Genomic DNA, 16,546 nt, shown 5'->3' on the forward strand with positions numbered 1-16,546 from the left:
TGTCCCTTTTCAGGGTCCTTGAGCTGTTCAGAGTTGCACTTTCACGCTCAGGTCACCTGGAGGTTTCACTCTTGCATTCAGACACAAAGTGGACCTCAGAGAGAGGGCCTGAACTGGCCAGGGGATCTGGGGCCTTTGCCATTCTCCTAGCTCCCTTCCTCCCTGGAGAATAGGAGACTCAGCCCAGGGGAGGAGTCCAAGGAGAGGCCGAGGGCCTTTGAAGGCTACCCCTTGACATCACATATTCCAAAGCTGTGAACTTTTAAGGGCAGAGCCTATTTCATAAGGGCAGAGTAAAATGTCTCTGTACCCTTAGCTTGATCCAGAGAAACCCAATCCGTATTTACTTAAAAACCAAACTCTAGCTGGGGATTTAGCTCAGTGGTGCTGCTGCCTGCCTTGCAAGTGCAAGGTCCTGAGTTCGATCCCCGGTACCCGCCCCTCCCCAAAAAAGTACATTAACTCTTCTAATTAAAACCAAACTCTGGGACTGTACTTAAGCTCCTCACAATGGGTGCCAGATCTCCCATGCTGGTCAGACTTTTATTCTCACTTTTTGAAGGAGGCACACATTGTGGCCTTGGTTTAAATTTTTTGTTTTGTTTTGTTTTTGTTTTTTGAGACAGGGTCTCACTATGCAGTTGAGACTGACCTGGAACTCACTATGTAGCCCAGGCTGGTCTCGAACTCACAGCGATCCTCCTGCCTCAGCCTTCCAAATGCTGGGATTACAGACATGCACCACCATGCCCGGCACCTTGGTTTAAATTGTGAGGCACTGCATTTCTTCTGACTAAGCAATTCCAGTGTTAGCAATACATCCTTTTGAAATAAACACAGGCACAAAAATAAATGTACAAGGCTGTGGATTATAAAGTTGAATAAATTGGGTCTAATTCTACTGTGAAATTTTAGCAGTAAAACAGTAAGACTTAAAAGAACTGTCATGAAAATATATCCTAAGTGAAGACACCAAAGTTACACACAATTTGGTTCTGTGTATTGGTATATTTGTATGTTGCTAGAAGAAGACAGTGGAGAATCTATATGCCAAGCTGTAAACCAGGCATGTCAACAGGTAGCCTGCAGCCACATGTGCCCCTGGACAGCTAGCAGTGAAGCCTCACAAGGTTGTAAACTTCTGACATTCTGATGTGATTTTTGGTAACATTTCTCATGAGTCTACTGTACAATGCTCAGTCATGGAGTGCACAGGTGACAGCAGAAGGCCGTAGAGGAAGGCACAGCGGGGTGCTATCTCGGCCTCCTGGGCCCACCACACACAGTTCAATACAAACCCTCGTGTACCAGCTCTTACATGTACTTGGCGAGTAAAATGCAGCAATTACCGACAGCATTTCAACCTACTTACATGTGCGTGCCTCTCCGGCGTTCACTGTTACTAAGCAGACATGTAAGTTTTCTTATTTAATTATTAAACATGGGCTTGTTATTTCATAAAGTAATATAATAAGGTAAAATGTAAAAAGTTTTGTCACTTACATTAACTATGTTACAGATTTCACACTAGGTGTGGTGGTGCAGGCCTGTAATCCCAGCACTCAGAAGATTGAGGCAGGAGATAGAGGCCAGCCTGGACTGAACTGCATAGCAAGACTCTGTCTCAAAACAAAAATAAAAACAATAACAACAAAGTTATATTATATATTTTACATGAGGCCTGAGAATTCCTCTTCAGTTACTGCACTGCAGGCCAAGCAAGTCACTAGTCTGGACACCTATGCTATAGTTATTACTTCTAGAGAATAAATCAGTAGGTGTGGGATACCATGAGGACAAGTTAATTTCTCTTTTTTTTTGGTATCTGGGATCAAACTTGCACTTTTTGCACACCTTGCACTTGTAGGTTAGGTGGCAGAACCACTGAGCTAAATCCCAGGCCCCTTGCTAAATCTTCTAAATTGTATGAATGGATTCAAATTTGTAATCCCCGTGCCTCAGCCTCCCAGAGTGCTGGGATTACAGGTGTGTATCACCACACTCAGCTGAATTTGTTTGACTTCCTATTTTTCTACATGATCTGACTTTTCTCTAAAGTATTTCTTTTGTAACTAAAAATAATAAATTCTGGGACAGTTAGCTTTTTGAGGCAATGGTCCAATACTCTTCAAGTACCCAGAGGGGATCAATGCTTCAATGCTATGGTGCTGGGAAATAGTTGCATGGAGCTAGGAGCAGGTTTTAAGAGGTGAGATCCTCTGTTAGTTCTGAGAATGGTCAGGGAAGGGGCAGGATGGGTTTTAAAGAATAATGCAGGTGTTGAATTAGGGCAAGGTTAGCTGTTGCTAAGGGGAAAACCAAGAAACTAGTTCCTTAGTTTTCCCACCACCCAGTTAACACCCTCTTTCTCCTCTTGACTACCTCCCTTCCTTGGCCTCCCCAGGCCTCATATCTGGGCCTACTCTGGGCCTGGTACATGGCCCTGTTTCCCTCCAGCTGACCCTGAGTTACTCTTAACACACGGGGCAGGTGTGAGGAAGCTTCTTGGCATGACAACTGAGCAGCACCTTGGTTGGGCACAATACTTGGCTATGCCACAGACATAAGTGGTGAGTGACCCTTGCTAGGTAAATGTTTGGATTTTAATGCACTGAAGAGTAAGTTCAGGATTGTGGATTACGACTCTGGCTAACCTGAGTAATTAGAATGGCAGTCAAAGCCTTTTCATTTGGGCCCAAATCCATTCTTCTATAGGACAGACTTGTCTAGTAGGCACAGTGCTTAGGGCCTATAATACTTCTAAGGGGCTCACAAAAATGTTTTAGATTTTTTTTTTATACTGGGGATCGAACTTGGGACCTTGCACTTGAGAAGCAGCCATGGTGCCACTGAGCTAAATCCCTGTTTTAGATTTTTTTAAAGATCAGAATAGAACCTGGATTATATTCACTTTTATACCAGTGCATTCATAAAATGTGTTTTAGTGGGACAAGGGTCCTGGGAAGATAGAAGTGCTTTGCACCCACCAAAGTCAAAATGCAGCCCTCATCCCTTCCTCACCATGTCCTCTTTTAGATCTACTTGTATTGTTGTCCCTCGGTGGCTATGTTCATTCTAGATGGCTGCCTTTGTGACATTTCTGCTGAGTCTTTCTCACCTGAGACTTCTCTATCAGTGAGATCAAACGTTACTGTCTTTGTGAGGCCTTTCTTGATTCCTTTAAGTGGAAGTTTTTTCTTTAACTCATAATAGCACATTTTTGGACATCTCCAGGCTCTCATGACCTGTCTGTGGGTGAAGGACCTCATCTTACATCTCTGCCTATTTACACAGGCTAGACTTGGGGCCAGAGGATGTTTAGGGAAAAGGGGCAGGGGTGTAACAGCACTCTTCAAGTGCATGTGGTGTTTCCCAGCCTGAATTAATGTATTCAGCTGAGAGACAATTCCGGGGAAGAGAAGCCCAATGCAAACTTCCTCTACAAATGCCATGAAACCTTTATTTCCACTGGGATCCCATTTCCAACTCTTCTCCTTCAGAGGTAGAACTTTCTCCTTTTCCCACTCCAGGTCCTATCCCAGCCACTTTCTCCTTTCCTTTGGCCAGGGCACCTCACAGTGTCTCCTTTATCGCGTACTGAAGGCTCCCTCTTGCCATGCTGAGTGCAAACAGGAGGCAAAGGCGGTCCCATGGCACCCTCATGTGGTGACAGCCTGCTATTGCTCAAAAGACGTCAGGACAGAATTTTCATTTTCTTCCAGAGTATCAGACAAAGCAGCCAGGTGCAGTGGGGTCCAGTCCACCTTGCTTGAAGAGCTGGCACGCACACTGAGTCTGCTTCGTACCAGGACTTCATGCAAGCACAGCAGATGGGATCAGTTGTGCTTGACTGCGCAGTGTCTCTGCTTTCTCAGTCTGGCCAGGACTCTTGTTAACCTCATCTGGGCTGACAGCACCTCCACGATCAGGATGGGACAAAGAAGGAGCGGGAAACTGCTGGCCAGTTGCCTAGTGTTCTTGTTGCACAGAGCGAGTCAGTCCAGGCTCACCTTTAACTTGCTATGCAGCCCAGGCTGGCCTTGAATTCACAGCATTGAAGACTGAGCCTCAGAGTCAGCTTCAACCAGCCACTACTCTGCAACTGTAGACAGGCTACTTTACCTCTCTGCTCTTTTGCCTGTAAGATGGACACAGAAGTTCTTGTCCTGTCTTTCTCACAGGATTATTGTGCAAATGAAATAAGATAAAGGACACCTAGCTGGGTGCTTTCTGTAAATCATAATCTGTTCTACACACTGGGTATTATTAGCAGGGAAGGCTTCCTCTGACCTCAAAACCCTGTCTTAGGTTACAGTATTTCACTAAATTGTTCAGGTGCTTTGGCTGACAAAGGCTTCAGGAAAAGGTTGCAGAGGTATTTTTCTTGACCTCAGGGTTGCTGCCCTCTGCTCTGGAGGCCTTTGTTTCAAGAACAAAAAGAAAGCTCTAGGTGTATCCACATAGTCTCTTCTATCAGTGTGAAGGAAAGAAAATGGACCCAGACTTGTTACAAGGAGCAAGAAAGTCCTGCCTTGATATCCATTTGATTTACAAATCCATCTTGAAGGTCTACGGAGGACTGATGGTCAGGTTCCCAGACATCGACAATCCTGCTTCCTGAGAAGACTTGGAGGGTAAGGGGAGCTTATAGTGGGGATGATCAAGGGCCTAGACGAAGAGCCAGAGCTGGTGGGGGTCACTGGGATTGCAAGGGGCCATGGCTGGCTTTTTATCCTGGGATGTCAGGCAGGTACCAGATCCTGAGTTCCTGATGAGCTGATCCTACAAACAACACAGCAAAGGGTCAGCCTGGGCTGCAGACCTCTAACAGTGTTACTGGGGGGTGGAGTGGGATGAGACGAGAGACACACAAAGGAAGACTGACAAGGCACAGAGAAGATACTTCTAGTTCCATCCCTGGAAGGCAGACTCTCTGAGAGATGCATTCCTAAGCTTCCCTTGTATCTGGTGCCAACTCCTCACCCTCAGCATTAGCCTGAGTGGCTGGAAGGCAAGTAGAGGACAGCAAGACCATGGCTAACAGAAAAGTACTTTCACGGCCTCCTGGATGGCCAGGTTCAAAGACCTGAGGCCACTGTTGCCCACTCTCCATTTTGTGTATTTGATTATATTTGGACTCCTCCCTTCCCTATATCCTCAAGGCTAGGCTCTCTTCCTGAGTGGAATGGAGTTTAGTCTCAGTGCTATGGAGTGCTGTATATGTCAGTGTGGTACCATGGGAAACGCAATGCTTTCAAGTCACACTTACCTAGGTCTGAATCCCACCCTACCATTTCCCAGTGATGGGTCTTGGGCTTCATTTGGCTCCTTTGTAGAAATGGTGAATTTCCTACTTAGAAAGAGCTCCTAAAAGATTAACCAAGTTAATGCATATTAACTGCCTCACTTTGCACATGCCACACAGAGGCAGGCAGGAACCATGAATAACCCTTTATAGTTACCTATTTGGGTTCAATCTAAAAATGCTAAAAAAAAAAAAAAATGCTCGTGCTATGGTAGAACTGGACATGGGCCATACTCTCTGCCACCATGTTTATATCAGCCAGACAGCCAACACCAAATATTACTCAAGTCCTGAGAACCCTGCTGTGACAAAGCCCACACTCACCATTAGATTGCCTAATCCACTCCATTGTGTCTCAGCCAGAAGCTACAGAAAATAAGGAAGGGGCAACTGTGTCCTCAGAGTTTTGATTCCAAGTGTTTTGTTTTGTCGTGTTTTGAGAGAGTCTCCCTATGTAGTCCACGCCCAACTTTAACTTGCTATGTAGCCCAGGCTGGCCTTGAACTCACAGCCACCTTCCTGCCTCAGCCTCCCAAGTGGTGGGATTATAGGTGTACACTGCCATACCCAGCTGAATTCTGAGCTCTCTGGGCAACTGACTCACCTGAGTCAATTCCCATTCCTCATCCTTGGGCACTTGGGTATTTTTTCCAGTGAAGTGACAGATTCTCATGCCCAGTGTGCTTGCACTGGCATGTAGACACAGCTGTTTGGCAATGTTGTGACGAAGGTCTCGCTGGGTTGTGTACTCAAAGTACTGGAAGTCAAGATAAGACAAGGTCCTCAGGAACAGATAGAGGGAGGTTGCCCACCACCTTCCAAAGCTACCTGTCCTAAAATGTCAACCATAGATGGAATAAATCAAGTGAACAAGGCCATGCCAAGACTTTTTGTAACTTTTGTTTTGCCTTAATGATTTGTACCATATCTGGTTATATCAGAATAAGTCTATATGTCAAGAGAAAAAATTTTCCATATCCACGCATAAATATCACCCAGTCCTTAGGCTCCTCCAGTGAGCCTTCTGACTAAGTGCTCCCTCCTGCCACTCCCCAGCACCCTCTCTGAGGTCAGTGCTCACTCTGTCCCAAGCTGAGACATCAGACTTTGTCTATCTGTGTCATTTGGTCCCAGTCATACCGGAAGCTTCCTGAGGTGGGATGATACCTCCCTCTCCTTTTCTAGGTGTCTTCAGGAAAGGACTACTTAGGGCACAGGAAGGGAACCCATGAGGAGAGGTGGTGGCCTAGAGTCAGCCTTCTCCTGGACTTGCCTGCCTGGTATGGGTGGGCTGCTTACCTGATTACCGCCAAGGCCATGGCAGGAGTACATGATGAGGGGCTTCCCTCCACGGTTGTTCTCACCCACATCCAGACATTGATTGATACCAAGGTTCTTGATCTGCAGAAAGGTAAGTAGAGAGGGGAACCAGGATAGCACAGCTTGGAGTTTCCTAGTTGTGTTATGGGGCCAACCAAACTGGAATGAATTTGCATGGCTGGATTTCCCTTCTGTGGTTTTTCCTCTCCTGTTCATTAATCCAGATGTCTGATGTGAATAGCAAAGGTGCAGAGTCCCTCAGCCTGAGAAGGACAGGACTGGACACCTTCTATAGGGGTAAGATGGGAAACTTCTCAGGACACTAGGTTCCTTGGAAGACTTCAGCACATGCAACTTTCCTTAGAGCAGTGGTTCTCAAAGTATAATACCCAGCCTATCAGCATCACCTGGGGCTTGCTGGAAATGCAGATTGTCAGATCCCATCCCAATCTTCAATCAGAAACTCTGGAGATGGGGAGCAACAGTCTACTTCGACATGCTCTCCCAGTGACTGGTGCACACCAACGTTTGAGAATCACTGCTTACGGGTGTTTTTCCTCTTGTCAGATTCTTAGCTATCTTTAGAAGACCCAAAGTGGCCCCTCCTTCCCCTTCCTGGATTAAAAAATGGTGGAGAGTAAATGTCAGTTAATGACTGACATTCACTGGTAGGGTAGGAGGTCTTAAACTTCTACAGGGGACATCACGATGATGGGTAGACATATTAGTTCTCAAACTTACGGCTCCATAGAAGGTGGGATTCAGGTCAGGAACAAACATCTCTGGGTAGATGTTGTGCAAGAACCAGGAAAAGTTGCGACAGTGTAGTTGTTCTCTCAGCTGCAGTCTTTCCGAAATGTCGCCGAAGGATTTCTGCCAATCAAGCCAGTGCCCTCTAAATCAGTTCCAGAGTCTTGACCTTCCAGCCACATAGCACAGAGCTCCCAATGCCCCTTCCTCTCCTCGTTATTTCTGCTCAGGACCCCAGTGGAGTTACTGGTTCTGCCTCATATCCAATACCAGACCTGCACTGACTTGGAAGCCCCCGCTCATACCCTTACCAGCTCCTTCATCTCCCATGACTCCCAGGCATGTTCCCTAATTCTAGCTTATCAGAGCCATTTTTCCCTTAAGAGGTTCTTTTTCTCTCTATCTCTTTTCCCTCCTTTCCCCTCCTAGGTAGGGCCAACCAAGGTTCCTTTCCTCCTGTCTAGCCTTTAAGATTTGTATGCCCAAGGCCCTCCCATGGGTTTGAGCTCACAGGACTCTTGGAGGTGGAGGTAAGCAGTGGATGGTAGAGGTGGGTACATCCCTGGCAGGCTCCTGACCAAAGTTTGAGACTCTGTACTTCTCTTCATCTAAACACTGAACACTTCTCTCACCTCTTGGGCTATCTTTGCCGCCTGCAGATTGCGTCTGTAGAAAATCTTCTTGTAGTCATCCATCCAAACCTCAGCCAGGCGCACTTGGTTGCGAGAAATGACACTGGTGCCCTTGGGGAAGGTGTGGGGGCTCTTGGTACGGAACACATGGCCTACCACAGAGCAGGGGATGATCTCTAGCTGGCCCCCACACTGCCACACCTGACACAAGAGGAGACAGGATGGCGCCTTCAAGAAGATGCAGGGGACAACCTCCCCCAAAGCACCACTGTTCAGTTCCCAGGATGCTGGATCGCAGGTCCAACAACTCAGGCAAATGCTCTCTCTCCATGGAAAAAGGGACAATGACAGGGCTTCTTCCTAGGCTATAACCTCACTATCCTAGGCTCTCTGATGTTGGTTTACTCTAGTTTAAGCACATGCAGATTTGCAGAGTTGTGAGGACCAGGGCCCACTTTAGAGAAATGACAGTTGGTTACCTATTCTGAGCTCTAGTCACTTGGCTTTTTGATCTGGAAATATGATTTTTTTTTTTTTTTTTTGAGACAGGGTTTTGCTATGTAGTTCAGGTCAGCCTTAAATTCATTATGTAGCCCAGGCTGGCCTCGAACTCACAGCAACCCTCTTGCCTTAGCCTCCCAAGTGCTGGGATAACAGGCGTATGCCACCAAACCCAGCTTGGAAAAGTGATTTTTATCAGCTTACCCAGGTGTTCCCTCAGCCCACTAAGTTTTCTAAGTGACCCAATCTAACTGCCAGAGCTTTATGCCATGGGCACGGAAGGGAGCAGAAGGGCAGAGCCATGACAGGAGACAGTCACCATTTCAAGCTCAGTCTCAGATGTAACATCCCAGAGGCTCCTCCTGCCTCCTGGATGTTGTGATTCCCCACGAAGCCCTCTTCTCTCTCACCCGGAAGGACATTTCCACGTTCTCCCCTCCCCAGATCTCCATCTGATTATCATAGGTACCGATGTGCTCGAAGTAGGACTTGGAGATGGAGAAGAGGCCACCAGCAAACGTCGGGGATCTAGAGAGACAGAGGGAGAAGCATGTTCCTGGGATGGGCAGCCCTCCTTCTACCAAGTCACTTACTCACAAAGCTATGTTCTCTTTTCCTTCTATGGCCAGGTCAAGGAGAGATGTAATTGTTGTTTCTGGCCTCTAAGAGGCATTTATTCATTCACTCAACAGAGCAATGTATGAAACACCAGCCACAAGGGCCCATGCTGCATGTGGGCATCCGGAGCTGACAAGAACGACCTCATTTGCTGAGAACACAGTCTAGTAGTGGAGGAGATGTTTCATTGGCTACTTTTGGGGAGCAGTGTGACTAGAGCAGAGTAGATATTCAATTTTCAGAAGCTATGTGAAATTGAGTTTGAAAATAGGCAGGATTCAAGCCATGGATGAATGAATGAATGCCTATTATCGGCAGGGCTGATCCCATTCTGTGTCAGGGTCTGTGGCCCTTTAGGTGTTTAATGGGCCCGAGAATCTTAAGATTTGGGGTAAAGCTGCCAGTTGCCTTGAGCAGGACAAACTGAGAGATGTTCCTGAAAGCCCTCTAGGAAGAAAGTAAGATTAAACTCAATGTTTGGACCATGGGGAACATTTAGGAGGTTATTAAAAGATTCTGGATTTCAGGAAAAGGCAGGTAGACACAGATAAACTGATAAAAACATCTCCTTTGATAGAATTTAGATATCATGCAGCTCATAAGAAGGGCTGGGCTAAGGGTTAGGGTGCCTAAGTAGACCAGGGGATAGGTAAACAAAATGGAAGACAGGGGTGGAGGATGGAGAAGGCCAAGGCAGGAGTACATAATCCTTAGCTGCTGGCTTCTGTGCCTGAGCCAGGATGGCTCGAATAGGGCTTACTGCCTAGTGGGTGACTCCATAAGGTACAACCAAACAGAAAGACACTGAACTTTCTCTGTAATCTCAGGACCTATGAAGGTGCACTGAACAGAGTGGGATTCAATCTATACTCACTGCATTATCTATCTAGGTGACTTCACAGGATCCTGACCTCATGGCTGTTCATCTCCCTGAAATGGACTTCTGTAGCTACTTTCCAGAAGGACCCTCAGTTGGGAAACCCTTATGCTCAGGCTGGCTTCTGGCTGCTGGTTCTGTCTTCTGTCAGGAGTTGCAAGCCAGCCCAAGTAGCACCCAGTGAGTCCTGGGGCCCCAGATGAGCGCTTTCAGCTAATTTCCTCAAGGGGAGCCTCTTAACCCTGCCCCAGGGCCTGTCTTCTCTTTGAGAGAACTTCCATCCTGGGAAGCTACTGACAAATTAGCTATGAGGATAACCCTACATGGGAGAACTTCATTGGACAGCGCCACCAAGAGGCAACTGCTAGTAAACACCTTGTATTTCCTGGCTTACTTCCGGGATCCCTGGGTCCTCCACCTCTCTGCTTAGCCTCCTTTGCAGAGCAGACAGTGGGAGGTGGCTACCCACAATGCTCCCATTGAGCCACACTGTGAAGTGTCCTGGGCAAGCCACTTGTGCTCCCAGGACTTCTGAGGCAAGGAGTAAATTCATCCCTCATACACTGGAGCTTTGTCCTCCAGTTGCGTGGCTCTTGAATGTGGCACCAGGGTTGTCATTGATGGGTGGGTCAGGTGTCCCGCCCCAACTGTGCTGCTGTGTGCCTGGCCCTGGCTTGGAGGCGGGACTTTGTTGCCATGCGAACCAAACAAAAGGCGTAGGTGGCACAGGAGGAGAGCTAGTAGCAAGTTCCTGTTTCTTTCCATTCTCCTACCTTCTCTTTTCACTGTCCCCTGTTAATGGAGACAGCAGTTGGCTGTTTAGGATTCCTCTCTGTGGCACCTACCTGAGGCTCTGGACAGTATTTCTTAGGCTTCTGGGCATGTGGAGAAGGAACTGTAACCTTCTCTTCTTTTCAAGCCTTTCTTGTCATCTCTGGCCACTGTATCCCCACCCCCTACCACTGCTACCCTCTATTCCTGATGTATGTTTAGTTGATCCATAGTGTCTCCTGGCCAGCATACAAAAATAGTGGCACACATAATCCGAAGTCACAAGACACTGTAAAATTCACTTTCCAACCCAGTTGGTCTGAGACAACAGTTAAAGTAGAGTTGTGTCCTGTAACACCACCAACACCATCTGCAGAGGGCAGGGCAGCTCTGGTGTGAGGAAGGCAAGCCCAGGTCTGCCTCAGTGGATGAACTTTCAACTGTCCACCCTCCAGCTCCAGACAAACCAGGTCTTGTGCCTGTTTTTACAGGGCTCTGCAGCAAGAATGTTTTCATATTTTCAAACCAAAACAAAAAGAAAAACATACAACAGACTTTGCCTGGAAAAGCCTGAGATTTACCACCCCGGCCTTTACTGAAAAAGTTCAGGGCACTGCAACAAACTTCAGACTACACAAAATGTATCTATTTTCTCTTAATATATTCTGAGTTTTTACTGGTCACACCTTCCAGGTGTGGGGAGGAATGAATGAGATACAGCAGGTAAAGCCTGACACATAGCAAATGAACGAGCGAGATGAAGCTGCTACGGGGTGAGGCAGTGTGGTGAAGGTTTTGGGCCAGCAGGGATCGGGGATGAGTGTCTGCACCCTGCCATTTGCCAGCTGCGTGATCTGAGACCAGCTGCTTATCATTAGCCATGAGTCTCAGTGTTCTCACTTGTTTCTGTTTGCCTAGTACTTGGCAGTGCTGGGCATCGAACCCAGCACCTCGCCCATGTTAGGCAAGTGCCTTATCACTAAGCCACGTGCCCCAACCCCCTGTACTACAGCACCTACCTCATTAGGAGTGAGGATTAAATTAAACGTCAAGTGCCCGGTAAGAGCACCGATAAACTCTGATGTGGGATGGCACAGCTCCCTGGAACTGGGTGGGACTGGGGTCGTGGAGGCCAAGCTGGTCCTTACTTGATGGGGTAGGTCTCATCTTTGCGCCTCTGCTTCTCGTGTGCAGGTAGAGTCTCCCAGCCGAAGGTCAGGCTCCAGTCAAAGTTGCCCCGGCTATGGACTCTGCCCCCGGGGATGGGCTTGGAGAACTCGAAGGTGTTAAGGTTAATGGTGACGATGTCTGGGCTCACCACTGCTGTCCCATCCTCAGCAATTCGAGCCAGGAGGGGCTCCAGCCAGCCATAGAAGCACTCACCTGCAGGCCCAGGCAAGGGGCAGCAGTCTAGGACCTGCCCACCCCAGTGGGGACCCAGGAGGATCAGAGGAACCTTCCCCCCACTCCCCGCTGAGCTCCACAGCTGCAGGGAACAATGTGAGACTCTCCTGCCCTTAACTCTGAAAGGTGGAAGCCGCTTTGGAAGGGAAAATGGAGGTGGGGAGAGAAGGGGAAACACAGCCAGCTCAAATGATCCAGAAGCACAGGGAAGTCCCCTGGATACAGATCTTCAGTGCTTCCAGCCTCACCCACAGGGCCAGCTCCCCACCTATGTGTGGATTTCAGGACGTGTTTCCCTTCTCAGGATTTGTATCTCAAATTTCAGCTCCAAGGGTAAAAGAGTCCCTTAACATTCTTCTATCTTTTGAGATTTTCAATGAATTTCTGCATATATCACTTCATTGAGCTCCTGGAGTAATAACTGTGGTAGGTAGATAAGGTTGGTGTTCTCATTCCTTTTTTAAATTTTTTCTGAGGCAGGGTCTCACTATGTAGTCCAGGCTGGCCTTGAACTCACTATGTAGCCCAGGCTGGCCTCAAACTCGCTGAAATTCTCCTGCCTCAGCCTCCCGAGTGCTGGGGTTACAGGCGTGTGCCACCACACCCAGCCTCATTCCAATTTTACAAGTGAGGGAGGTGCAGTAAGTGGCAGGGTCAGAGTGGGAGCCAGGGCATCTCACTCCAAGTCAAGAACTTTCCCTGTCACTGCACTTAAGGAATAGTTATTTCCCCCTGACAGTGGTGGGGAGGTGTTGCTGGCTCCAGAGGTAGCAGGAGACCTGTCTGAGGGGCAGAGCACAGAACAAGGTATGGGGGAGGGGTAGAAGTGGGAGACGCTCCCAAGCCTCCTTCACTCCCACAACAGAACAGGATGGTCTCCATTGGCGGGGCAGGTGACACACGTCCCAGGGTGCGAGGGTGGGCGTCTCCTACTCACAGTGGGCATCCAGGAACGTCAGCACTTCTGCCTGTGCCACACTGGCCCCCAGGAGCCGGGCAGTGATCAGCCCTTTCCGCTCCTCCTGCCGCACCACCTTCACGATCTGCAGCTTCTCCATGTACTGCTCCAGCTTCTCCTTCAAGTATTCTGGAAAGGATAGGGCCACTATTGCAGACCAACACCGCTGCAACCTCATCCAAAGTAAGCACCTAGCCCAGGTGCTCCTAAGCTCCCCGAAATGTCAACCCTCTCCCTCCACCTATACTGAGCCATTGCACAGAAGGCCAAGGTAGCCATGTGTCACGGTGCACACCTGTGATCCCAGTACTCAGGAGGCTGAGGCAGGAGGATTGCTGCAACCCTGTCTCAAAACAAACACACAAAACCAAAACCAAAACCAAAAAAAAGGTGGCAAGGGAGGGAGGGGGAAAGGGGAGGGCAGTGGAAGGAAGAGGAAGCGCTGCCTGTGGCCAGAGCCCCCTTGTCAGGACACCAGCTCTGCAGCGCTGGATCCTGTTTACACCGGCCCCTTCCTTATCATCCGAGACACACTCAGAGGTGTTTCTGTGGTCTCACATCAAGTCCAAACTTCTGACAAGCTGCTCAGACGCCCTGGCTTCCCACCCTCTCAGGCGCTTCCTTCAGAGCTGCCTTTCGGGCTTCCTTGTCTTTCACACCTGGTGGGTGCACAGTCATCGCCCAGTGTCTGTCTTTCCTGTCTCCCACACCCTCTGATTGGTAAAGTACACACAGAGGCTGACTTCTTCACGAGGTTCATCCCTGGCCTTGATCCCTCTGATAATCTCCTCTGAATATGTATTATTTTTTCCCAGTACTGGGGGTCGAACTCAGGACCTTGCACTGCGAAGCAGGTGTGCTGCCACTTAAATCCCTGGCCCCTGAAAATGGAATTTTTTAAAGATGAAAGCAAGCTAAGCAGCTTTTCAATCACACACACACACACACACACACGTTTTTGAGACAGGTTCTTGGTAAGTTGCTAAAGTGCTGAGGCTGGGCTTGATCTTGTGATTCTCTCACGCTCAGCCTCCCAGACGCTGGGATTCCAGGCATGCATCACCATGCTTGGATAAGTTGTATCTTTAAAGGGGTTGGGCATGTAGCCAAGTGGTAGAGTGCAGGGCTCTTGGTTCAATTCTCAGCACTTCGAAAATAGAACAAGCCTGGGGCACTACATGCCTGCCTGGGCCGGCACAGTGCTGGAGGCCAGCATACGCTACTGAGAACTGGCCATGCAATCATTTGTCCTAAGGAACAAACTGCCCTGGTGCAAGAGGGCCAAGCGCCTCGGCGTGAGGGTGGCAGGGAAGGCCTGCTGAAAGGACAGCATCTCTGCTGAGACTGCCAGTGCCTCCTCAGGAGTAGCATTCTGACTTCTTCCCAGCCACTTCCCTTCAGTCCCACAGTGTTCTCTGTGCCCTGTGCACATGCCAACCCTAGGGCCTTTGTGGTAATACTCAGAGTGTGCTTTCTTCACTACTGTGACTAAGAGTTCCCTAACGATCATGGTTTAACCCCAAATCTTAGAATATTAGGAAATAGCTCTATTTTGAAGGATTCATCTTGAAATGTATTCCAAATCTTGGTTTTTTTGAGACAGGGTCTCATTAAATAGTTCAGGCTGGCCTTGAACTTGTGGTGATCCTCCTGCCTCTGCCTCCCAAGTGCTGGGATAACAGGCACGCACCATACAGTCAGCCCGAATCTTGTTTTATTAACTGCTATTTTGGTTTATCTGTTCTTTCTCAACCATGCAGAATGGAGTTGCCGATAATTTCAGAGGTGGAGGGCAGTTACGACAAATGTGTACAGTACGTCCCTTCCCTTTCAGACTGCTCAATTAGCCAAGTGTTTAACCCTTGCTCTGAGAACAGCGTGTTATCAACTGCGGGTCCTCAAATCAATTCAGTGGTTTGCCACCGATCTCATACACACAAGCACATGGGCACCCTTTTCCCTGAACACTTATGTGCCAGCCACTGAACTAGGTGCTTTCATGTTGACTTCCTTCTTTAATCTTCTAGAGGGTGACAACTCTGTGGAGCAGGGAGTATGGTCCCCAGGGTGTTAACAGGTGGAAAACTGAGTGATGAGCCCAGGGTCACAACAAGTGCTAAGAGCCACCTGCAGGCCCTAACCAGCCTGTGCCACCTCCTTCCCCCAGGAGCAGCAAGGCCCCACTTGGCCAAGACTTGATGTATGTAGGTTGCAAAGTGGGCTCTGCAGCCTCCCTGTCATCTAAAGGCCTTGCCACTTGGCCACATGTGGAGGCCCCAGGAAGAGAAGACAAGAAAGGGACTTTGTCAAGTTGTTCTTTCGGTCACTGCTGTAGAGGGTGGAGCCCATGGGAAAGAAGCTTTTTTTTCCCCCCCTTTGGTTTTCCTGGATAGACAAAAGCTCCTGACCCAGTGCTGACTTGTATGTGGAATTCTTCAGGCAGTCACCAGGAGCTGTATCTTACTCCAGAAATGAGGTCTCTCCCCTCTGGAACCAGGCCCTCAGCAGTCAAAATTAGCCTCTTGTGCAGCTTCAGCCCAGAAGCCACTTAACAAACCTCCGTTGGGGCTCTGCCCACGTGCAGACCCCAAGGAGCCCACAGACTCCACAGCCGCAAGTGCAGGCTCTAACAGGAAGGAGAGAGGAACTCCAACAGGAGCTTCACATCCTCGGTGTAGCTGACATTTCCCCTGAGAACTAGCTTAATTCTGCTCACAGGAAGCCCATGGTAGTGGAGATAACCCAGGGACAGAACGTCATAGGAAGTGGTTTTTGTGGTAAAGGACTAAGAAGCACTGAGCCGCACCCCTCAGGGGGGCCTGAGCTCTACAAAGTTCTCCCACACCTTTCTTCTAGTCTCAGGTGGCTACACTGGATGCCCAAGAGGCATCCAGCTCCAGGCTTCAGGCCATCCTAGGGGTGCAAGGCAACTCCCCTAAGGAATTTCCCCATTAGTCCTTCCCCTGTCCCACCCCTGAGCCCACTGGACACAGGAACCAGAATCAAAGATGGCAGAGCAGAGCGCGGAGACAGGCAAGGTCATTCACACCCCCAGATGACAGCCTTTTAAATTAGATTTAGTACTTCACTCCTGCAGCACAAGTCCACAAGCTAGTGGTGACCCAGGACACACAGGCCTCACTGGGTCCCACCTAAGTGCGGATGGCCCCAGCCTTGCCACCCATCTTCATTTGAGTGTCGAACAGAACCACAAAATGAACATGCTCCAAACAGAACTTCTGTTATTACCCCACCAGCCTCTCAGGCCCCCACATCTGCTCATGACACCAGCATCCCTCAGCTGCCCTAATGCTGGATTTTCCCCGACGACTCTGCCCTCTTTTATACATCAACAAGCATAGCCAGTTCACTCTCCATCTCTGCGGTCATAGTCTTTTGGTCTCAACTTT

At 48.7% G+C, this 16,546-nt stretch overlaps 1 protein-coding gene across 4 annotated transcripts in view; it reads right to left on the reverse strand.

Annotated features, from left to right (window-relative positions):
- Positions 1 to 3,440: 3,440 nt before the first annotated feature.
- Positions 3,441 to 16,546, reverse strand: part of Galnt6 (polypeptide N-acetylgalactosaminyltransferase 6) — a 34,323-nt gene continuing 21,217 nt past the window's right edge. For 2 of the 4 annotated variants that reach the window (XM_010628568.2, XM_033763635.1), the window contains exons 9-17: positions 13,116 to 13,265; positions 11,923 to 12,157; positions 8,919 to 9,036; positions 8,008 to 8,208; positions 7,367 to 7,498; positions 6,605 to 6,706; positions 5,910 to 6,062; positions 5,630 to 5,671; positions 3,441 to 4,782 (exon numbers count right to left, since the gene is read on the reverse strand). In XM_010628568.2, the coding sequence (XP_010626870.1) occupies positions 4,669 to 4,782; positions 5,630 to 5,671; positions 5,910 to 6,062; positions 6,605 to 6,706; positions 7,367 to 7,498; positions 8,008 to 8,208; positions 8,919 to 9,036; positions 11,923 to 12,157; positions 13,116 to 13,265 (1,247 nt within the window). In that variant the 3' untranslated portion in view covers positions 3,441 to 4,668. The remainder of the gene's footprint in view (positions 4,783 to 5,629; positions 5,672 to 5,909; positions 6,063 to 6,604; positions 6,707 to 7,366; positions 7,499 to 8,007; positions 8,209 to 8,918; positions 9,037 to 11,922; positions 12,158 to 13,115; positions 13,266 to 16,546) is intronic. The other 2 variants (XM_033763637.1, XM_033763636.1) reach the window with 2 other exon arrangements.

This window comes from Fukomys damarensis, unplaced genomic scaffold, assembly GCF_012274545.1.
Source record: "Fukomys damarensis isolate Sample0158 unplaced genomic scaffold, DMR_v1.0_HiC HiC_scaffold_15, whole genome shotgun sequence".
NCBI classification, from domain to species: domain Eukaryota; kingdom Metazoa; phylum Chordata; class Mammalia; order Rodentia; family Bathyergidae; genus Fukomys; species Fukomys damarensis.